The sequence below is a fragment of the Syzygium oleosum genome, unplaced genomic scaffold, assembly GCF_021117445.2.
Source record: "Syzygium oleosum isolate NSW1041296 unplaced genomic scaffold, Sole_v2.1 Sole_v2.01, whole genome shotgun sequence".
Taxonomy (NCBI): domain Eukaryota; kingdom Viridiplantae; phylum Streptophyta; class Magnoliopsida; order Myrtales; family Myrtaceae; genus Syzygium; species Syzygium oleosum.
In genome coordinates, this window is record NW_026607485.1 from 28,203,145 (window position 1) to 28,221,752 (window position 18,608).

General features: G+C 42.5%; 2 protein-coding genes across 2 annotated transcripts; one reads left to right on the forward strand and one right to left on the reverse strand.

Annotated features, from left to right (window-relative positions):
* Positions 1 to 139: 139 nt before the first annotated feature.
* Positions 140 to 1,608, reverse strand: LOC115662183 (increased DNA methylation 2-like). Its single transcript, XM_030584364.2, has 2 exons — positions 523 to 1,608; positions 140 to 357 (listed from the first exon to the last, which is right to left on the reverse strand). The coding sequence occupies exons 1-2, from the start codon at positions 1,475 to 1,477 to the stop codon at positions 140 to 142; spliced, it is 1,173 nt and encodes a 390-aa protein (XP_030440224.2). The 5' UTR covers positions 1,478 to 1,608.
* A 9,072-nt stretch (positions 1,609 to 10,680) lies between these two features.
* On the forward strand, positions 10,681 to 15,588 carry LOC115662313 (probable alpha-galactosidase B). Its single transcript, XM_030584470.2, has 14 exons — positions 10,681 to 10,745; positions 11,448 to 11,586; positions 11,693 to 11,950; positions 12,217 to 12,391; positions 12,552 to 12,613; positions 12,715 to 12,878; positions 12,961 to 13,058; positions 13,755 to 13,813; positions 13,900 to 14,034; positions 14,112 to 14,359; positions 14,460 to 14,619; positions 14,837 to 14,912; positions 14,995 to 15,045; positions 15,295 to 15,588. Exons 1-14 carry the CDS (start codon positions 10,681 to 10,683, stop codon positions 15,510 to 15,512), a joined length of 1,908 nt encoding a protein of 635 aa, XP_030440330.2. The 3' UTR covers positions 15,513 to 15,588.
* Positions 15,589 to 18,608: the final 3,020 nt, after the last annotated feature.

The window sequence follows — 18,608 nt, forward strand, 5'->3', positions numbered from 1 at the left end:
GTCTCATTGAGTTTCAGTAAATTGTAACATCTTTCTTTTACAAAGTCTGAGCTGCCAAAAACATAGGACACGATTTGTGTCCCATTGAGTTTCGGTCAATTGCAACATCTTTCTTTTCAAAGTCTGAGCTGCCTGAGGGTCATTGGTTGTCAATCAGCTTCTTTACAACTCCTTCGAAGATCCCATCTGAGCCAAAGTAGCAGTTGGACCGCATGGGATCGACGTGACCAGGAAGCTGAAAAGAGAGAGAGAAGTGTCCAGGTGGATGAAGGTCTCCTGTTCTGCTCTCAGCCACATTCCCACCTATCTCCCCTTCAACCAAGACCTCACCATCCGTATCATATTCACAACTAAATGCTGTAGCATCCAAAAGGAATTTTCAGAGGAAATTTCAGAGAAATTCGTTATTACCTTAACATCACCATATGAAATCCGCAAAAGCAGAGAACACTCAAAACTTAGTATTTAGCTTCTTTGCCTATTAACATTGACGTTTTGTTTTTTAGGCCATCAGGAACTTACTTTGATCTCTTCTGACCCCTGCAAGTGACACCTGGAACAGGTAACAGTCTTTGGAATCCACAAGGTTCACACGCCAGGTGGTGGATCCTGTAAGCCCCATGTCCGCATTCCCAACCACTCCGACTCCAGCACTGCTGGCAGTGGCAGCACCACCACTGAGCGGAGAAAATACCAACTTAGCATCAAGTTGAGCCTTGAAGTTGGTGTTGCATTCTCCGGAGAACCCTGATGACTTCGAGGAGGATGAGCCTTCATTTGGAATCATTCGAAGAGGTATCACATTGAGAGCCACGTTACTCATGCGTTTTCTTCCGTGAGAACCATGAGGAGGAACGAAACAACTCGATTGTCCGTCTGAACGTTCCTCTCGTGCTACCACTTCATAGAACGCCTTGTCGGTGACATAAATGGGTAGCTTGGCAGCATCCTTCTCCAGAAGGAACTCCTGCAGCCCAGTCAAACTCTTAAACCTTGCAACAACCTCTTCTCTGAGGTAAGAGGTGCTCGGGTTATCAATGAACACGACATTGTCTATCACCATATGCTCCTCGACAAACGAGCAAGGGTGTAGGTCATTCGGAAAGAGTTCGATGAAGCGAGGGTATTTGCTACTAGGACCAAGGACTTTGGCCAGAACGGTGTTGCAAAAAAACTTAAGCAACAAAGTTGGGGACACTACAACTGATTGACTGGCCTTTCTGAGAATGTAATAATACACGTGCATCATTTGGGCCACTGTCATCTTGGACCCAGCCAGCTGATCGGGAGTGTACTGTGGCAATCTATTGGTTACTCTCTGCATTGCCGACTTGTGGGGCGGCATTTCCCCTTTAAGATGAGGCCCGAAGTATATTCCAAAAATGATGGTCAAGAGGAAGCGCTGGTCATCAGTCATTGTGCCTTCGTCTGCTGGAGCATCGGTGGATGGCGCAGCAGCATTCACCGGTTGAGCCATTTTCAATCAGAATCTGCAGGAGAACACAGCGTCAGTCGAGGAACAGGACATCAGCAAGAACACCTATAATCTTTCTTGGGCTCGATCACAGTAAAAGTTTGCTTGACAAATGAAAAAAAATGAAAATGTTTAGCACTACCCTGTATGATGTTCACTGCACTCAGTGAACGGTTATATTATGAAAGATTGACTAATTGTCGCACATCATGGGAATACACATTCGTTTTTTCGTCATTCTTCACACACAATTGCATGAACACATCAAAATTTACAAAAGAGCAAGAGGGCAAAGTGGCAAACCAGTAAGCCTGAAGAACTTCGTTTGATGCTTTGGACCAGAGTAATCTTAGAGCGTAGACATTAAATAGTGAGTGAAAGACTTGGGTGTGGCCAAAGTAGGGGCAGACGTCGAGCTTATATAGTGCTGGCTTGCTTCTATTACGGGTAGTCTTGCTATTTAACAGCATTCCAGATTCACTTTTTTGGTCAAGATTTTATTTTCCTTCTGCGTTCGGACAAAATTTCTATTGATCCCATAAAAGAAAGTAATCCACACGGACCAATGCTAATGAGTAGGCAATTTAATTTAACTTGCCTATTAATACATTGGCTATTATCTCCAATGGCTAACTAAAATATGGAAGCCACCTGTTTGTTATAAGTATTACATATTAGGTCCAAATGAGGTTAGATTCGGTCAATCATATCAACAAAATCTACAAATTCTAGAAGGTCCTTAATTTCGTAAAAAATAATTAGGTTTCATACTATTATATCCCTTTAATGATAAGCCCAATCTAGTGAGCAGTATCGGATATTTCTTTCTATTTTGGGAAAATCGATTTAAATGAATTGCTCAAATTCGATTTCTCCAAACACGCTATGTTTTATTACGTTGACGGGTTGACTCGATCATTGTCCAGGGAAAGACTAAAACGAACATGCAAACTGTACAAGGTAAGGTCAGGGTGTAATATTGTTGTGCCAATTAACCATAAAAGGTAATGGCCAATTTAAGTAAATAACTATACAAGGTATGGCAAAAATAAAACTAAGCATAAAAGGTGCATTCAAGAATAATAGAATTCTGACAAAAAAAAATGACAAATATGATACCCAAGCTCAATAACATGTTTTTCCAGGAAAAGGAGAAAATTTGGTTACTTGTGTTGCCCATATATAGAATAAAAGTTCATGTGAATCATATGAATGACAAGAGTAGGATATCCTTTCCTTCAAAAAAACAAAACTTGGAAAAAAGGGAGGACAATCCGAATCTGATATGGATTGAGACATTGCCGTTCTCTGTACTGCTAAGATGTAAAAATTGTCAATGTTTGATATATGCTTTCTTTTACAAGAATGATGAATTGAGTCTCTTCCTTTTTTTACTCTTCCAATTATGATTGCTTGTTCACTTGCCGCGGATCCATACTCATGGGAGTCTCTTTTCACAATTCATGTTTTATGATATCAGGAGTAATGAATTTCATAATTTGAGATCATATCCATATAGGCGTTTCTGACATTACGTAAGATAAAAACGGATCTAGTTATGTGTCAATAAATCAATGATATGGTTAGTGAATGTTAAATGTCTCTAGAGATAAAAGGTCTTGATAACTTAATTAACTAGTTTTGTGTTTATAACTTACCAACAAGTTTTGACAAGTACAAATATTTTATCGTACTTAAAAAATTACCAACTATTTTAATAATCTATCAATATTTGTTTTTATAACTTACCCACACCGCGGAAGTCAGAAAATTTTATTTGAAATTACAAACCTTAATTTAACTTGTGTATTGATATTCGTCGTATTAAGACAAACTAATTTTAGTCACTTACTAACTTTTTTTTTTTGGTAGGGTAAGAATTTTATATACTTTTCAACGCGCGACATACAGAGAAAGTAGTCGAAACACAAAAACCTTGCACTTGAGGCGACACAAAAGGTGTCCCGACAGGTGCGAAGGTGTAGCGACTAAAACCGAGGCTACAAGCATGAGTGCGCAACACCAAGGCCACAAAGATGGCCAACAGAAATAAAGACCTATAAACTACTTACAAAGTAATCAAAAGATTACTCAAAAATGGAAGGGGAGATGCCCCATTTTTGCTGAATTCTTCTGTTGCGGACGTTATCAACAACAGGCTTCATGGACAAGCCTTTGTCCCTTACAAGTTTAGTGAGATGGTTGCGGAGGGCCGGCATGAATACGGGACGATTCCTGAATAGAATGTGGTTTCGCTCCGACCAGATAATATGGCACATTGCGCCAAGAGCAAATCGTGCAATTTGCTGATGAAAGTTCTGACCCCCTATAATTCGGATAGCCCAATGGAAGTTTTCTTGCCACGATGTATTTCGCCAAATTAGGTTACAGTTATTTGCCCAAAACAAAGCAAATGTCCCAGTGACAGCACAACCAAAAAAAAAGATGGTTAATGGAGTCGGGTCTGCTTCTACAGAATGCACATACACCTTCGGAGATTCTGTGATAGCTTAGCAAAATGACTTGCGTAGGGAGTCTATTCAGGGAGATGAGCCATAACAAGAAGCCGTACCTTGGCACAATGGCTCGATCCCAAATGAAGGAGCTCCATGGAACATGCAGGCCTTTGTTTCTTATAAGATCCCATGCCGAAGAAGTGGAAAACAAACCGGAGGAATGGCCTTTCCAGGTAAAGCGATCAGGCCTCTCCGCATCAAGAGCTGGGACACTGTCCGGTCACTTACTAACTTTTTATCTTGCTTGATTTTGAAAATCATGTACATTTCTTTATACTTCCAATATTACCATATACTTTACTAATGTACTAGCACTTATTTGTATAACGTACCAATATCTTTGAAGTTACTAACTTTTACTCAAAATAACCAACTTTCATTTGATTGATGCACCAACATTCATCGCATTAAAAAACCAACTAATGTTAGTCACTTGCCAACTTTTCATGTAACAGTTTGAATTTTCGATCATTTTCTCGGAATTTAGGAAATGAATATAGATCAATGCACTATAGTGAGATCTCGCCCGGAACAACGCATTCTCGGGATGCTAACCGTAGGGGTAAGGCCAGCACGGGATTGAGTTCGCACGACCAAAGAACTCGACCTGGGTTCGATCTTCGACCATATGGATTGACGAGGGAATGTTTTAAGCCAACCGAGACCGGTCTATTTGATTGATCGTGTCCGAAGGGAACTAGCGATAGACCCTCGCAATTATATGACAATCGAGGTCGTCTTGGGTAGAGTAAACTTAAACGTGATTTGACTTAGTGTCGGTCATGGGTCGAGAGCGCGTAATCCCAATGAGCCGCCCGTTAGCAAGAGATAAGCTAAAGTCGCGATTGTTCGATTTTAGTCATTTCTTGGAATTCGGGCCCGGGAATCGAGAATTTTGAAAGTGACAATTTTGAGCGGCCGATTACGTTTTTGGCTTGGCCAACCTTGGGGCCACCCATTTCTGCAAAAAAATGGATTTCGGTCCGGGGCCGAAAAAATTACGATTTTGCCCCTCTGGTCACCGGTGTCGATTTTGAGGCCGTATGAGATTATTTTTCGAGGCCGATGCCATTTTGGGGTGGCCACGCTCATTTAGAGTTGTTATGGTTAAAAATTGGAATTTTGGCTCGGAAGTGAAAAATAATATTATTTTATTCCCAGGACTTTGCAGTCGATTTTCGAGGGCTTAAGAAGCTATTTTCACGATTCCGACGCCATATTGTATTGGCCACGCACATATGGAACACGTATGTGCAAAAATTGAAATTTCGGTTCGGGATCGAAAAATTACGAAAATGCCCCTAGGGCTAATTTGGCCAATTCCGAATTTTGGATTTAATTTTGGGATTAACCAAGGTGAGTTTGACTTAATCCAGGTCTGGTCAGCCTTGGGTTAGTGACAAAGGACCATTTTACCCCTAAATTATTGTATGAGAATGAAAGATAGCATTGGATCAAGGGCAAAATTGTCCAATTGGCCTAGATTGAGACACATGGATTCCACTCACACCAAGCTTGACCACATTTGACCAGACCCTCTCTCTTTCCTGATGATCATTCGGCCATTTCCCCCAAAATTTTCTCCCTTTTTCCCCGTTTCATTTTCTGCCGTGCACGTTCTGCTCTTCCTGGCACTGTTCACGCCGGAACAGTGTCACCGCCGGAGCTGCTGGCCACCTACCACCACACGCCACCACCTGTCATCATCTCAGCCCCCCTCGACCTTTCTTTCTCTCCTAAATCGCCACCCACAGCAGCTGTCCAGGCGGAACAGTGAGGGCCATCGACGATCTTCATCACCGCCGGACGCCGGGAGGTCGATCGCCGCCGCGCTGGAGCTCGAACGGGCGAGCCGTTGCCACAGCGACGTCCAGCTCGCCGTACGTCGCCGTACATCGCTGTCCGTACGGATCCGTACAGTGTCCGTACGGGGGTGTCTGTACGTTGGCGTCCGTACGTTGCCGGCGACGCTGCTGCTGCTGCTACTGTTCTGACCCCCCCTGTCCAGCCGAGTTGCCCTGTTTTCTTAGGTAAGTGTCTCCCCCAAAAACTACCTAGGAGCTCGGGTATTTCTAGGCTCGTTTAGGACCCGGTTTAGGCGATTTTGTGACTGTTTTAGGGGCTGTTCGGGACTGATTTGAGTGACTGATTATTTGGCGGTTGCGAACTAATTAGGCGAAGAATTTTGAGGTTTAGGGAGCTTGGATTAGGGCTGTGATGTTGAGGGTTGATCGGAATTAATTTGTGCGATTAATTATTGGGATTGTACCTTGAATGGAAATTTGTGCGTGATTGTGCGATTTGTGGTAGTTGGCTGATTTGGGATTGTGTTTCGGGTTGTGTACGTGTGGTCGTATATGTCACGTGTGTGGCCGTAAGGTGTGATGGTGTGGCAGTGCGATTGCGCAATATGTTCGCGTGCCAAGAATGTGTGATTGTGCTTTGGGATCGCGTGTCATATGTGTATGATTGTGTGGTGTGCTTGCGTGGTGAGAACGTATATTTGCGAAGTGTATGTGAATTGTGATATGTGTGTGCAATGTGGAATTGTGTTGGGTCGTGTGGTTGTTGGCCGTGTGTAAGTGTGGTTTGAGTGAAACGAGGATATGGAGATGTGGTTTGGTTGGAAAGGTCCGTCCTGAGGCGTGTACGTTACGCGGGACGATGTCGTCCCTGACGAGATGACGATGCTCGGCCCGACGGGGTGACGATGCCCGACGAGGTCAGAAGACCGTTGGCCTGATGCGTTTTACGCGGGCGCGGTAGTGGTGGAAAAGTTGAGAATGAGTGAGAATTGGCTTGAGGTGCGAGGTTTGGGAAAGTGGCGTGTGGTGTGAGTTGGTGTGCGAGTGTGTTTGTATCGCGTGATGTGATGCTTAATTATGGGGTAAAAACTGCTAGGCACGGTATGGGACGTGCCCAAGTGGGTTTTGCTCTATAATCGAGACACGCGCGCGTCTGTGATTCATTGCTGTGGTATATTGATTGTGTTATTGTCTAACATGCAGGAACGTGCATGATGGATTCCAGGTAGGTTCGTGTGTGAATGTTTGATTGATTAATCGTTGTGTGTTTTGCGTGTTTTCGTCTGGCGATACGCGAGTGCCTACGTGGGGTTTGGGGTTGTACACTTATTGAGATTCGTCTCACGGTTGTATAACCGCCACTTTCAGACCCCCAACCCTAAATCCGGGAAGTGCGCCATTTCTTTTTGGAAGACCGGGGAGCTGCTTTTGGTGCCCAGTGGAGTTGCAGGTGAGTGTCCGGAGGCTTAGACCCGAAGATTCAGAAGCAGTCTGGAGAAGGGCGATCCTTAGTTTTTCCTTAAGGTTTTGGGGGTTGGGTAAATCGGGTTGACCCATAGGGAAGTTAAGTTAACCAGACTTTGATATTTTGTTGAAGATGATTTCGGATGCTAGTTTGTTAATTATGTCCGTAATATAATGTTTGTATATTTGGTGTTGTATGAATATGTGGTTGCTGGATTGTTCTGTTGTTCTACCCCGTTGTCGTCATTATTTGTCCGGGGTTTTGTTATACGCTTCCGCATGTGACTATGATGTTTGGGTTGGGTCGGCGACGTTCCTGGGACGTCGCAACAATTCGACCGGAGCAGGGGATGTCGCGAGCTCGTTGGGGTTCGGGGCGTGACATCTCATCTTACTTGCTTTTGAAAAGTAATTACGTTTTTTATAACCCAAGGGCACAGTAGTAATTAGTGGGCTACTTGGAATCGAACTAGTACTTAATTCACTACCATAGCCCCCACTTAAATGTGAGTTCACCAGAATAGGAATCAAATCCGCAACCATTGGTTCCTGAGCCAAAAGCACGAGAATGCCCTTACCATAAGGCCAAATCCCTAGTGGTAAAAGAAGTGACAACATTTCTTCGTACTTCTAAGATTATCAACTACTTTAATATTTTTGTGGCTTATCAACGTCTTTGAAGTTACTCACTTTCATTCGAAATTACCAACTCTTGATCAGACTGATGTCTCATGATTCTTCATATTAAGATACCAACTAATTTTAGTCATTTACCAACTTTTAATCTTGCTTGGTTTAAAAACGTACCAACATTTCTTTATACTTCAAAGAAAAACTAACTATTTTAATAATCGACAAATGTTTATTCTTGTGTCTTATCGAAACCTTAGAAGTGCTCGCTTTTATACGAAATTACCAACTTTAATTTTATTGAAGTGCCAACATTCATCAGCAACTAATTTAGTCACTTAACAATTTTTGACCTATATCTCTTTGTACTTCAAAGACAACCAATTACTTTAAAAATCTACCTACATTTATTTTTATGGTTTATGCCGTGGAAGTTACTAACTCTATCCAAAATTACCAACCTTAATTTTTTTACTTCCTTCCGACATTCCTCATGTAACACCCCGGGTCTACACTATGTAATATTGTCCGCTTTGGGCCCACTGACCCTCACGGCTTTAAAACGCGTTGCCTTAGGTAGAGGCGCTCTCTGGCCCTTCCTCCCCCAAGCCCAATATTGTCCTCTTTGGGGCGCTCTCTGGCCCTTCCCCTCAAGGCTTTGTTCTCATCATGCGCAGCGGAAGCAAGCCCATGTGAAACGCGTTACACAGGATAGGCCACCCAGGCCTTATAAGCAAGGCCAGGACTCCCCCCTAAGCGATGTGGGACAGAGAGATGCCCCCCTTGCCATCCTAGAAGCCTGCCAGGAGCCGCTCCTTGTCCAGGCCCTCTGGACCCGGCGACCACTCCCCGCCCTTATCGGACCGGGTCGTTACATTCTCCCCTGGACCCGGCGACCACTCCCCGCCCTTATCGGACCGGGTCGTTACATTCTCCCCTCCTTCGAGCACAGTGTCCTCGCTGTGGCCCCACACGCGGTCGGGAGTCGGCTCTGATACCACTTGTCACACCCCGGGTCTACACTGTGTAATATTGTCCGCTTTGGGCCCACTGACCCTCACGGCTTTAAAACGCGTTGTCTTGGGTAGAGGCGCTCTCTGGCCATTCCTCCCCCAAGCCCAATATTGTCCTCTTTAGGGTGCTCTCTGGCCCTTCCCCTCAAGGCTTTGTTCTCATCATGCGCAGCGGAAGCAAGCCCATGTGAAACGTGTTACACAGGATAGGCCACCCAGGCCTTATAAGCAACCCCAGGACTCCCCCCCTAAGCGATGTGGGACAGAGAGATGCCTCCCTTGCCATCCTAGAAGCCTGCCAGGAGCCGCTCCTTGTCCAGGCTCTCTGGCCCCGGCGACCACTCCCCGCCCTCGTCGGACCGGGTCGTTACACCTCACATTAATATACCAACTAACTATAATTACTTATCAGCTTTCTATAATTTCCCAACATTTTATTCTTCTGGCTTAGCCATGCCTTTCAAGTTATTAACTTTTATTCGAAATTTCCAACCCTAATTTGAGAAGACACCAACATTCATCATATGAAGCCACTAACCGTTTATAGACACTTGCAACATTTGCAACTTGTTAAAAGTACTGACATTCATTCATACTTCCAAGATTACCAACTGTTTTAATAATCTACCAACGTTTATTATTATGCCTTATCAACGCCTTTAAAGTTACTACCTTTGGTTCGCAATTACCGACCTTAATTTAACCTCTTTTGATATTGACTTGTTCATCTCTATCATTGTGATATGCACTCACTACCAAATATTGGATATCGCCTATAATCCGTTGGACAAGAAAGGACGACGAAGTAGTTTCACGACCACTGTGGTTAGACCCACCCTCATCGGTGAAAAACTCATCCACTCAGCTTCGCTTGTTCGATGACCCTAACTGGGTGAGTATGATAAGTCTGGAATTAGGTTAGGAAAGATCATTAACGAGGAAAAAACATGCTAGCTCTTCTTTCCTTTATATTACAAGTATAAATAAAGCCTCCTTTTAGCCGTTGATTGTGAAGGCAAAAATGCTCGGTAAAGAACGAGGAGTGAATGAAAATAAGGGGAGAAGTTCAAATACCCTGTTTGGGAGGGCTATAGAAAAGATAGGTGAAGGTTTGGAGTGTGAAAAAACATCAATTGTCCAGAAAGGCATCACCTTCGTAAAGGACTGATAATTTGTGTTCGCGTGTCATGACGTCGTTACAAAATATTGGCCCCCCAATTTACATAATGTAACTTTTGCCTTTATCTTTAATCGATAAGATTATAACAATGGAAAGTGATATTTCATTGATCCAACAAAAACGAAACATCGGACAATTGCGAAGATAATACACAGGAGATTCTTAAATTTATCTATCTTTTCGCAACCATGGATTTTCATCTCTCATGAGGAAACAAAAAGCCTCAGCAGGCAAGATTCAAAGTTACTTACCTTTCTTGGCCAATTTACCAATTGAATATCGCCAAAAGAAGGAAACACTGATTGACATCCGAAAGAACAATTACGTAGAGGATCAAATAGGTAATAAACTATATGAGATTGGAAAGAAAATTAATTCTTAAGAAAACTTCCTTATGTCAACTCAAAAAATTATAATTTTAATTAGCAAAGGACACTCGAGTTTCCATATGAGTCCCATCTCAATCCGAGTATAAACATCCGCTTGTTCCTCCTACTGGCCACTGTATGCGTAGTTACGAAACGCGCCGAAAGTTGACACATTCTCTCTGTTCTTTCCTGCGTTTCAGTTCAAAAGCCAACGGCCAGCACTCTCGGCGATGAAGCTCTCCCTCTCCATTCCCCTCTCTTCCTTCTACTGCTTCTTCTTCCTCCTTGTTCTCAGGTGAAGCTCGAATCACATTGGCCTTCCTCATGTGCTTGTTCACTGTGAACTCGAATTAAATTTTGTCTTTTTCCCTTAATGCACGGCTAGAAGAAAGGCAGTTCTGAACATACGGTGATGAAGATCGTTGTGTTTTTCGTCTGGTAATGCAAATTACCTACCGACCTACCCGATAGGCTCTGGTGGCTTTTTTAGCTGACTTAAACTATGTAATGGTGGAGATATGATGGGACCTGGAAATTGGACGTCGACGCGTTTGTCGTGAGTTCCGCGTTGAAGTTATGGAGAAACAATCTGGGTGACTTTGGAAAAAGATTCGTTCATGTCTCTGTTTATGATGACTTGGGTTGGTCTCGGATTCTTTGTTGTGAGTTGCTTAATATAGATTACTCTGCGAAAGATTATGTGTTTTTTATTATGAAGTTGCTATTTTGCTTGAACAATGGTGGCTCTAACAAAGATGGAGTTGGATATCTCCAGCAAAATTAATGGTTTGATGTATTTTGACCACATTGTGAAAGTTCGTGTGTAAAAATACTAACTTATACAATAACGTTGGTTGGAATCTTCGTATGTATATGGCAATGTATTTCCCTTTAAGATGTTAATTCATTGGGTCGCAAATTTCTTGCACAACATGTGAAGTATTCAGGAGTTCTAATTAGGGTGAAGCAAGTGGTAAGACTAATTTCAATTTTTCAGTGTCTCGTCTGAGGAGCGTGCTAGCACCCCGCCAAGAGGTTGGAATTCTTATGATTCCTATTCCTGGATCATCTCCGAAGAAGAGTTTCTGCAAAATGCCGAGATCCTTTCCCAGAGGCTACATGCTCACGGATATGAGGTTGTATCTATACAACTGTAACATTTCACCGATAGAATTGTCTGCTTTTATCTCGAATAGCTAAGGATTCTTAGTGAAACTAAAGAATTCCCTCCAAAATATGCAGTATGTAGTTGTGGACTACCTTTGGTACCGAAGAAAAGTGCCAGGCGCTGGTGCCGATTCTCTGGGATTCGATGTGATTGACGAATGGGGAAGGATGATCCCTGACCCAGATCGATGGCCTTCATCTAGTGGTGGGAAAGGGTTCACTGAAGTCGCAAATAAAGTCCATAGCATGGGACTGAAGTTCGGGATACATGTCATGAGAGGAATAAGCACGCAAGCTGTCAATGCTAACTCTCCTATCCTGGATACCACCACGGTTTGTTCGTATTACTCTACACTTTCATCTGCTGACATCTGCTGATTTTTCTCCTTGTTGCGAAAACTTCTTCTAGACAAGATTGACAGGGAAATTTTCTCGTCGGTTATGAAATTCCTCGTTTGTTCCTTTTAAACTATTTGTGTTCCCTTTCATCAAACAATCTAGAAGACTGATCCGCTGCCATAGTCCTAGTGAGAGTGTTAAGCGTGACCCTCAATTTTCTCTGAAATAACTTTTTTACTTCCATTCTGTTTCCATACTAGGGAAGTGCATATGAAGAGTCCGGTCGGGTTTGGCATGCACAAGATATAGGTTTTAAGGAGAAGACTTGTGCTTGGATGCAACATGGATTTATGAGTGTAAATACTGACTTAGGAGCTGGAAAAGCTTTCTTGAGGTCGCTTTATCAGCAATATGCATCGTGGGGCGTAGATTTCAGTGAGTGACGGCAATTTGTGTATTTTTACTACCGCAGTAACCTCTTAAATTCAAACTTCTTCATTAGTTTCAAACAATGATATAATGACTGTAGATGAACTTAATTTTGAGTCACTTCAGTCACTATCTTTAATACTAATTGTTTATCATTTTGATGCAGTAAAAAATGACTGTGTATTTGGTGACGATCTGAATTTAAATGAGATCACCTACATCTCCGAGGTGCGATATGATGACTCTTTATCTTCTATTCACCTACTCACACAGTCCTTTCTGCAAATGAAAACTGAAGCGGGTCCAATATCTGGTGTGGCCTTGCACAGGTTCTAAAGGAGCTTGACCGTCCAATCCTGTATTCTCTGTCTCCTGGAACTAGTGCGACGCCAGATATGGCAAAGGCTGTGAGTGGATTGAGCAACATGTACAGAATTACTGGGGATGATTGGGATGTATGGGAACATGTTGTGGCACATTTTGATGTGACAAGGTGATTTAATGTGTGACAGTCGAGCTCAAAAGTCATGGACTTAGATTACCCATTAATAATCTGATAATTTATTGTTCATCAGAGACTTCGCTGCTGCTAAAATGATTGGTTCCAGTGGCCTGTTGGGGACATCATGGCCTGACCTTGATATGCTACCACTGGGATATCTCACTGATCCAGGTAATAACAATGGGCTTGTCTTATTCACCTATAAACTTGAAGGTCTGTTGCTCCATCATACCCCTGAGGGATTGGCTGGACTAATAAATGGGAATAAATCTGTTTTAGCGGCCTTAGCACTCTATCAAATTAATGTTGCCTGCGAATGGTTCTGATTACTGTTCCATGAGGAGCCGAGAGATTCCACCCACTAGTGCAGGTGCTAGCAGATCGCTTTGGATTTTCAGAACAAAGTAATTAACATGCTAATATTGTGATGTTGTAAAACCTAATGTCCACGTGAAGATGGAGAGAGGCTTCGACGTGATAGTAAGGCCTTCCCCTCGAAGGCTATGCCTTGACTGCTCCTTTGGGGTTTCAACATTGTGTACTCTGTCCGGGTTGCACATGAACGGTGAATTCCCACTGTAGCTTATGCAAGCTAATCTTATGTGCCCTAGCATAAAATCACAGCTCATGAAGAAGCTTCCTTATTGTTGAGTTGCCTACCATTTTTGAATGCGGAAGATGGTTAGTGTGATACTTCACGGTTGTAATTAAATCGCACACATCAGTAGGCAGTGGCTGTCTAGGCTCCTTCCGTATGTAACTTTTGCAGTTTCCAAATTATCTTGCTTATGTGAACTCGTTGTCAATGTCTTTGGAAAAGTAGATGGAGTGATGTATTACTAAAGTGAAAACTCTCTCAACAACTAGGTTCAAATGAAGGCCCTCATAGGAAATGTAGGCTTAACATAAAGGAGCAAAGAACTCAGGTATGTGTTTGATGAGGATTTTTTGTGACTTTACTATTTGCCTCAATCGGAAAATCACATTTCAAGCTAATGGATTATAATTGTAGGTGACTTTGTGGTCAATCGTCAAGTCCCCCCTCATGTTTGGTGGAGATTTGAGGAACATTGATGATACAACTTTCAGTCTTATCACCAATCCTACTCTGCTTGAGATAAATTCCCATAGCGCAAACAATGTGGAGGTATGTATTCTCTCTTAAGATCTGATAAGACAGACATTTTGAAGAACTTTTAGGCTACTTATGTGGATAAATTACAGTTCCCATATATCAGTGGGTCAACGAGTGCAAGAGCTAGAAAACATGGGCGGTCTAGAAGTTACCCGACAAGTGTGGAAGAGTCGGAGGTAGAGGTATTGGGTATGACTAGTTGCAAAGATCCAAAAGCAAACGGATGGCTGGTCCAAGAGCTGGACCAAGATCTCGAACGGATTTGCTGGAAAGAGAACATGGAGAATAGACATGGAGAACCTTTTTGCCTATACAAGAGAAATTCTTCAGCCGAATCGTAAAAATGCTCTCCTACTTCTGATCTTTTTCCTTTGCTGTTCTCTTTCCCGTGATTGTTCATAACACTACTATTTGTATATGTTTGTGCTGTGTAATAGAGAACAAGAGATAATGTATGGGAGCCAATATCAGGGACCACTCCACTTATTAGCTTCTGAAAATACGGAGTTCTGCTTAGATGCTTCTCCAAAACGCAAAATCACATCTAGTGAGTTCACAAGAGGCACGTTTTCCGACTGCACGTGGAATGCTAATCAGGTATGTTTTGTTGTTATTAGTTGAAGATTAGTACAGAAGACAAACTTTCGACACAATTAGGAAACTCCATACTCGTTGCATTTTTGGAACCTGTTGATATTATCAAGTAAATGAGGTTATTGCAACTTTCTGTACCACTTTTTTTTTGTCTTCAAATTAGACACCATTGTCCGGCTTAGATTCATGCAGAAGATAACTGAATGTTTAATTTTGGCAGATGTGGAAGTTTCACGGTAACGGGACGCTCATAAGCAGCTATTCTGGACTATGTGCTAAAATGATAAAACTCAAAGGTTAGAAAGAATGGTTGCCGATCTCAAACGCCAGAAATCTAATGTTTTGTATGTCTTATTTACGGCCTCATTGTTTGTGCAGCTAATGATGGTGCAGCAGGAGCTCGCTCCTGGATCGCAACTGGAAGATCGGGTTTGATTCTTATTAATTGCCTCTCTTTCTAACCCCCCTTCTACCCCCAGTTTAAGCCGTAAGGACTTGCATAATTTGGATCTACACACTTTTTAAGAAAGAACAAAATGCAATAAAGTCCAGTTTCAAACAAAGCATCAAAGGCCTAATCAGCAGATCTTAATAGCTTTGCCACACGATCTACTTAAGCAAGTATGAACACTTTTTAGACCTATTTTTGGTCTCAGTTTTGTTCTTACATCAATGCAGGAGAAATATTTCTGGCCTTTTTCAACCTGAACTCGTACGACATGAAGATATCCGCGCTAGTCTCCGACCTGGCGAAGGCGCTTCCTGGTCGGACCGTCAGTTCTTGTACAGGCAACGAAATATGGAGCAGCACTAAGATTGACCGCCCAACGCTGGACTCGATATCAATATTGGTGGAATCACATGATTGTGCCCTATATGTCCTCAACTGTCGTTAATTAACTCGAATGAGTGTGAATAAATTTTGATTTCGAATTCTGTAAGTTAATTCCTCGTTACCATCTTCCGTTCATTGGCATCATTGTGAAGAACAAATGTTGCTGTATCTGAGAATCATGCAAAGGAACAAGACGGGAAAATATGCGGGAAAATAAATAGATGCCCTGCTGCAAATTTGGAGGAGCTGGTTTTGTCGATCAAGGATTCAAATCAGTCATATTGGGAATGAAGTTAGGCCTCGTTTTGGCTCGAAATGATAAAGCTCTGTGTGTTTCGCAGAAAACATTCTAATAGAAAGCATTATAATGGAAAACATTTTTTTTTTATTTTTCGGCGTTTGTATTGCTTAATAAAATGCGTCATCAAAAAAGTTTACATAATCAAGATAATCAAGAGAACTTGTATGTTGACACTTGAATTTTCTCGATGATCAACCCTAGAAAATTTGAGATCTGAGATCCCCATCATGGCGGGACTCGTTTCTTGGCTAAAAATAACTAGATAAGTGTCCCGAGTACCTCAGTTGCACTTAGAAATTATGGGCATTGCATTATATTAGTAATTAGATAGATTAGGGGTTAAAAAAGAGAGATTAACTTTTCAAGTTGACTAATTAACTTTGATTTTCCTTGCTTGATATGCTTGATGCATGTGATGTGCTGACCGCCGATTCATTTATTTGTCCCAACTCTTTGGTGGCCAATTCCTTTTGTGAGCATTCTAATGTTTTTATTGATTGTGGTGCATGAATCGAACCGTGGACGTAGATTGAATTCCTTTTTTGGTCATCCTTATTGATTGTGAGCATCCTTTTGTGGTCAATTCCTTTGTGAGCATTCTAATGTTTTTATTGATTGTGGTGCGTGAATCGAACCGTGGACGTAGATTGAAAAACTTGGGGAGCTTCGCTGGTTTCCTTTGAGATTAAAGTTAGTTCTAGGATTTCGACTCTAGATTAGACTAGATCATAGAGTTAGACCTTAGTTGAATAATTCTAGGGATATGATTGGATTAGTATCACTTAGACATAGGTTCAATAGCTTAGCATAGACATCACCTTTAAAGAAAATCGAAAAGATAAAAATTGGTAGTAATTAGCTTAGTTCAAGTTAGGACTCTCCTCACAAATCTCTTTTAAGTTTAGAATTAAAATTGGAATAAGAATTTAGGATAAGGATTCAAAATCAATGAATAAGCTCCCAAGAGATCATGTCTTGGGGCATACAAACAAAGCATCATAATATTCTTTGCCTCACACCATATTGGGTTATTTTCCATATTCTATTTACTAGTTTTGCTTACTATTTTTTTTTGTGTTTACATTACTTCATTTATTTAATTGTGTGCTTTTAGTTTAGTTGAATGGTTAGGCTATAACATTTGGACCATAATCAACTCAAAAACATGGCTGGATCTCTTCGGTGGACGAAACCTTTAGGGTTCATAATTTGATAAAAAATACTGTGTGGACACCTTAGAAAATAAGTCAATCAAAGTTGGGTACCGAAAGCGCGCAGATTCAAACAAACTAATGTACTCTCGTATCTCACTTGGCTCCTAACCGGCCCCAATAGGCTAGTGGCAACCTTTTATCATATAGAATTCTCATAGGATTATCAAACAAAAAATGAAAATCCTCACGTTTCGCAAGGTAAGGGTTTGGGAAAAACCATGGTGATTAAGGACCGTTGGTCTACTTTTGGCATTACCTCTAGACCCGTCTTCCCCCTTCGAGAGTTGCGAATATGTATAAATTCGGGAAAAAAGGATTTCTACTTTCAAAAATTAAAATCATTTTCCAAATACAACTAGACATCGACGTTTAGACCTAAAACCTTGGCGTTTGGGCACAAGAATGCCAACTCCCGTGACCTAGTCCTCAACCACTAGGCCCAAGACATCCATGCTCGTGCCCAAGTCTTCAGAGGTAATGCCTAGGTACCCAGCTCTCGTGCCCATGTCATTAATGCCCCAGCCCAGGTCCATCAAGGCCAGGCCTGATTCCTCATCGGTTAGGCCCGAGTCCATAAATTATGGGCTCAAGTCCCTTGAGGCTGGGCTCTTGACCTCATTACCCATGTCAAGGTCCTCGGCGACCATCTCTAGAGTACTCAACTTTTGCGGCCAAATTAGTGACGCTTGGACCCCAGTCCACCAAGGCCAGGCTTTGGACCTAAGTGCCTATGCCCAGGTCCCCAATATCCAAACCTAGTACTCGACTCCTGCATCCAAGTCATTGGTGCCCAGACCTAGGTCCATCAAGGTCAAGCTCGATACCTCAACGGACGAACCGGAGTCCACAAAGGTTGGGCTCAAGTCCTTCGAGGATGGGCCCAAGACCCCGATGCCTGTGCTCGGGTCCCTTGTAGCCATGCTTGAGAGTGCAATCAATGCCTTACTCACTGGCGCCTAGGCCCTAGACCCTGGTGCTCGTAATAGAGTCCTCTTTCGGCCATGCTCAAGGGATCGATACTTGTGCCTATGCTCGGGTCCCCAATAGCCTTGCCCCTAGTACTAGGGGTGTCAAAAGTACCCGCTCAAACATGACCCGACCCGAACTGACCCGATCCAAACAAGGAATTTTCATATTGGGTCGAGTTGGCCTTAACTTGTTTGGATAACAGTAAAAACAAAGGCTTAAATTTGTTTTTGATCTACCCGAGCCCGCCCGAAACAAGCCCACCCGAAACAAACAAGAGCCATTTGTCCTTCTTGTTCCAAGCGCGCCGGAAACCCTATCATCTTCTTCCAAAGCTCCGGATCGAGAAGTCAGTGACGGACGGAAACCTCCTCGCGACGGGAACTTCATCGTCGCATTCCCTCCTTCCTTCGACCTCCATATCTGTCACGCCCCGAACCCCTACGGCACGCGACACCGCCTCGGGTCGATTCAAGCGACGTCCCAGAATATCGCCGACCTCAAAACCACATCAGAGATTTACTACCACAATGATATCAATAATTAAACCCAGGACAATTAAACTGGGAGAATAGGGAGAATATACATATCTTTTTCATTTCCTTCTTATACCATAATATTTACATTAATAAACTGTCCCATACATGTACATGCACACCGCCTTTCTCAAAACCGA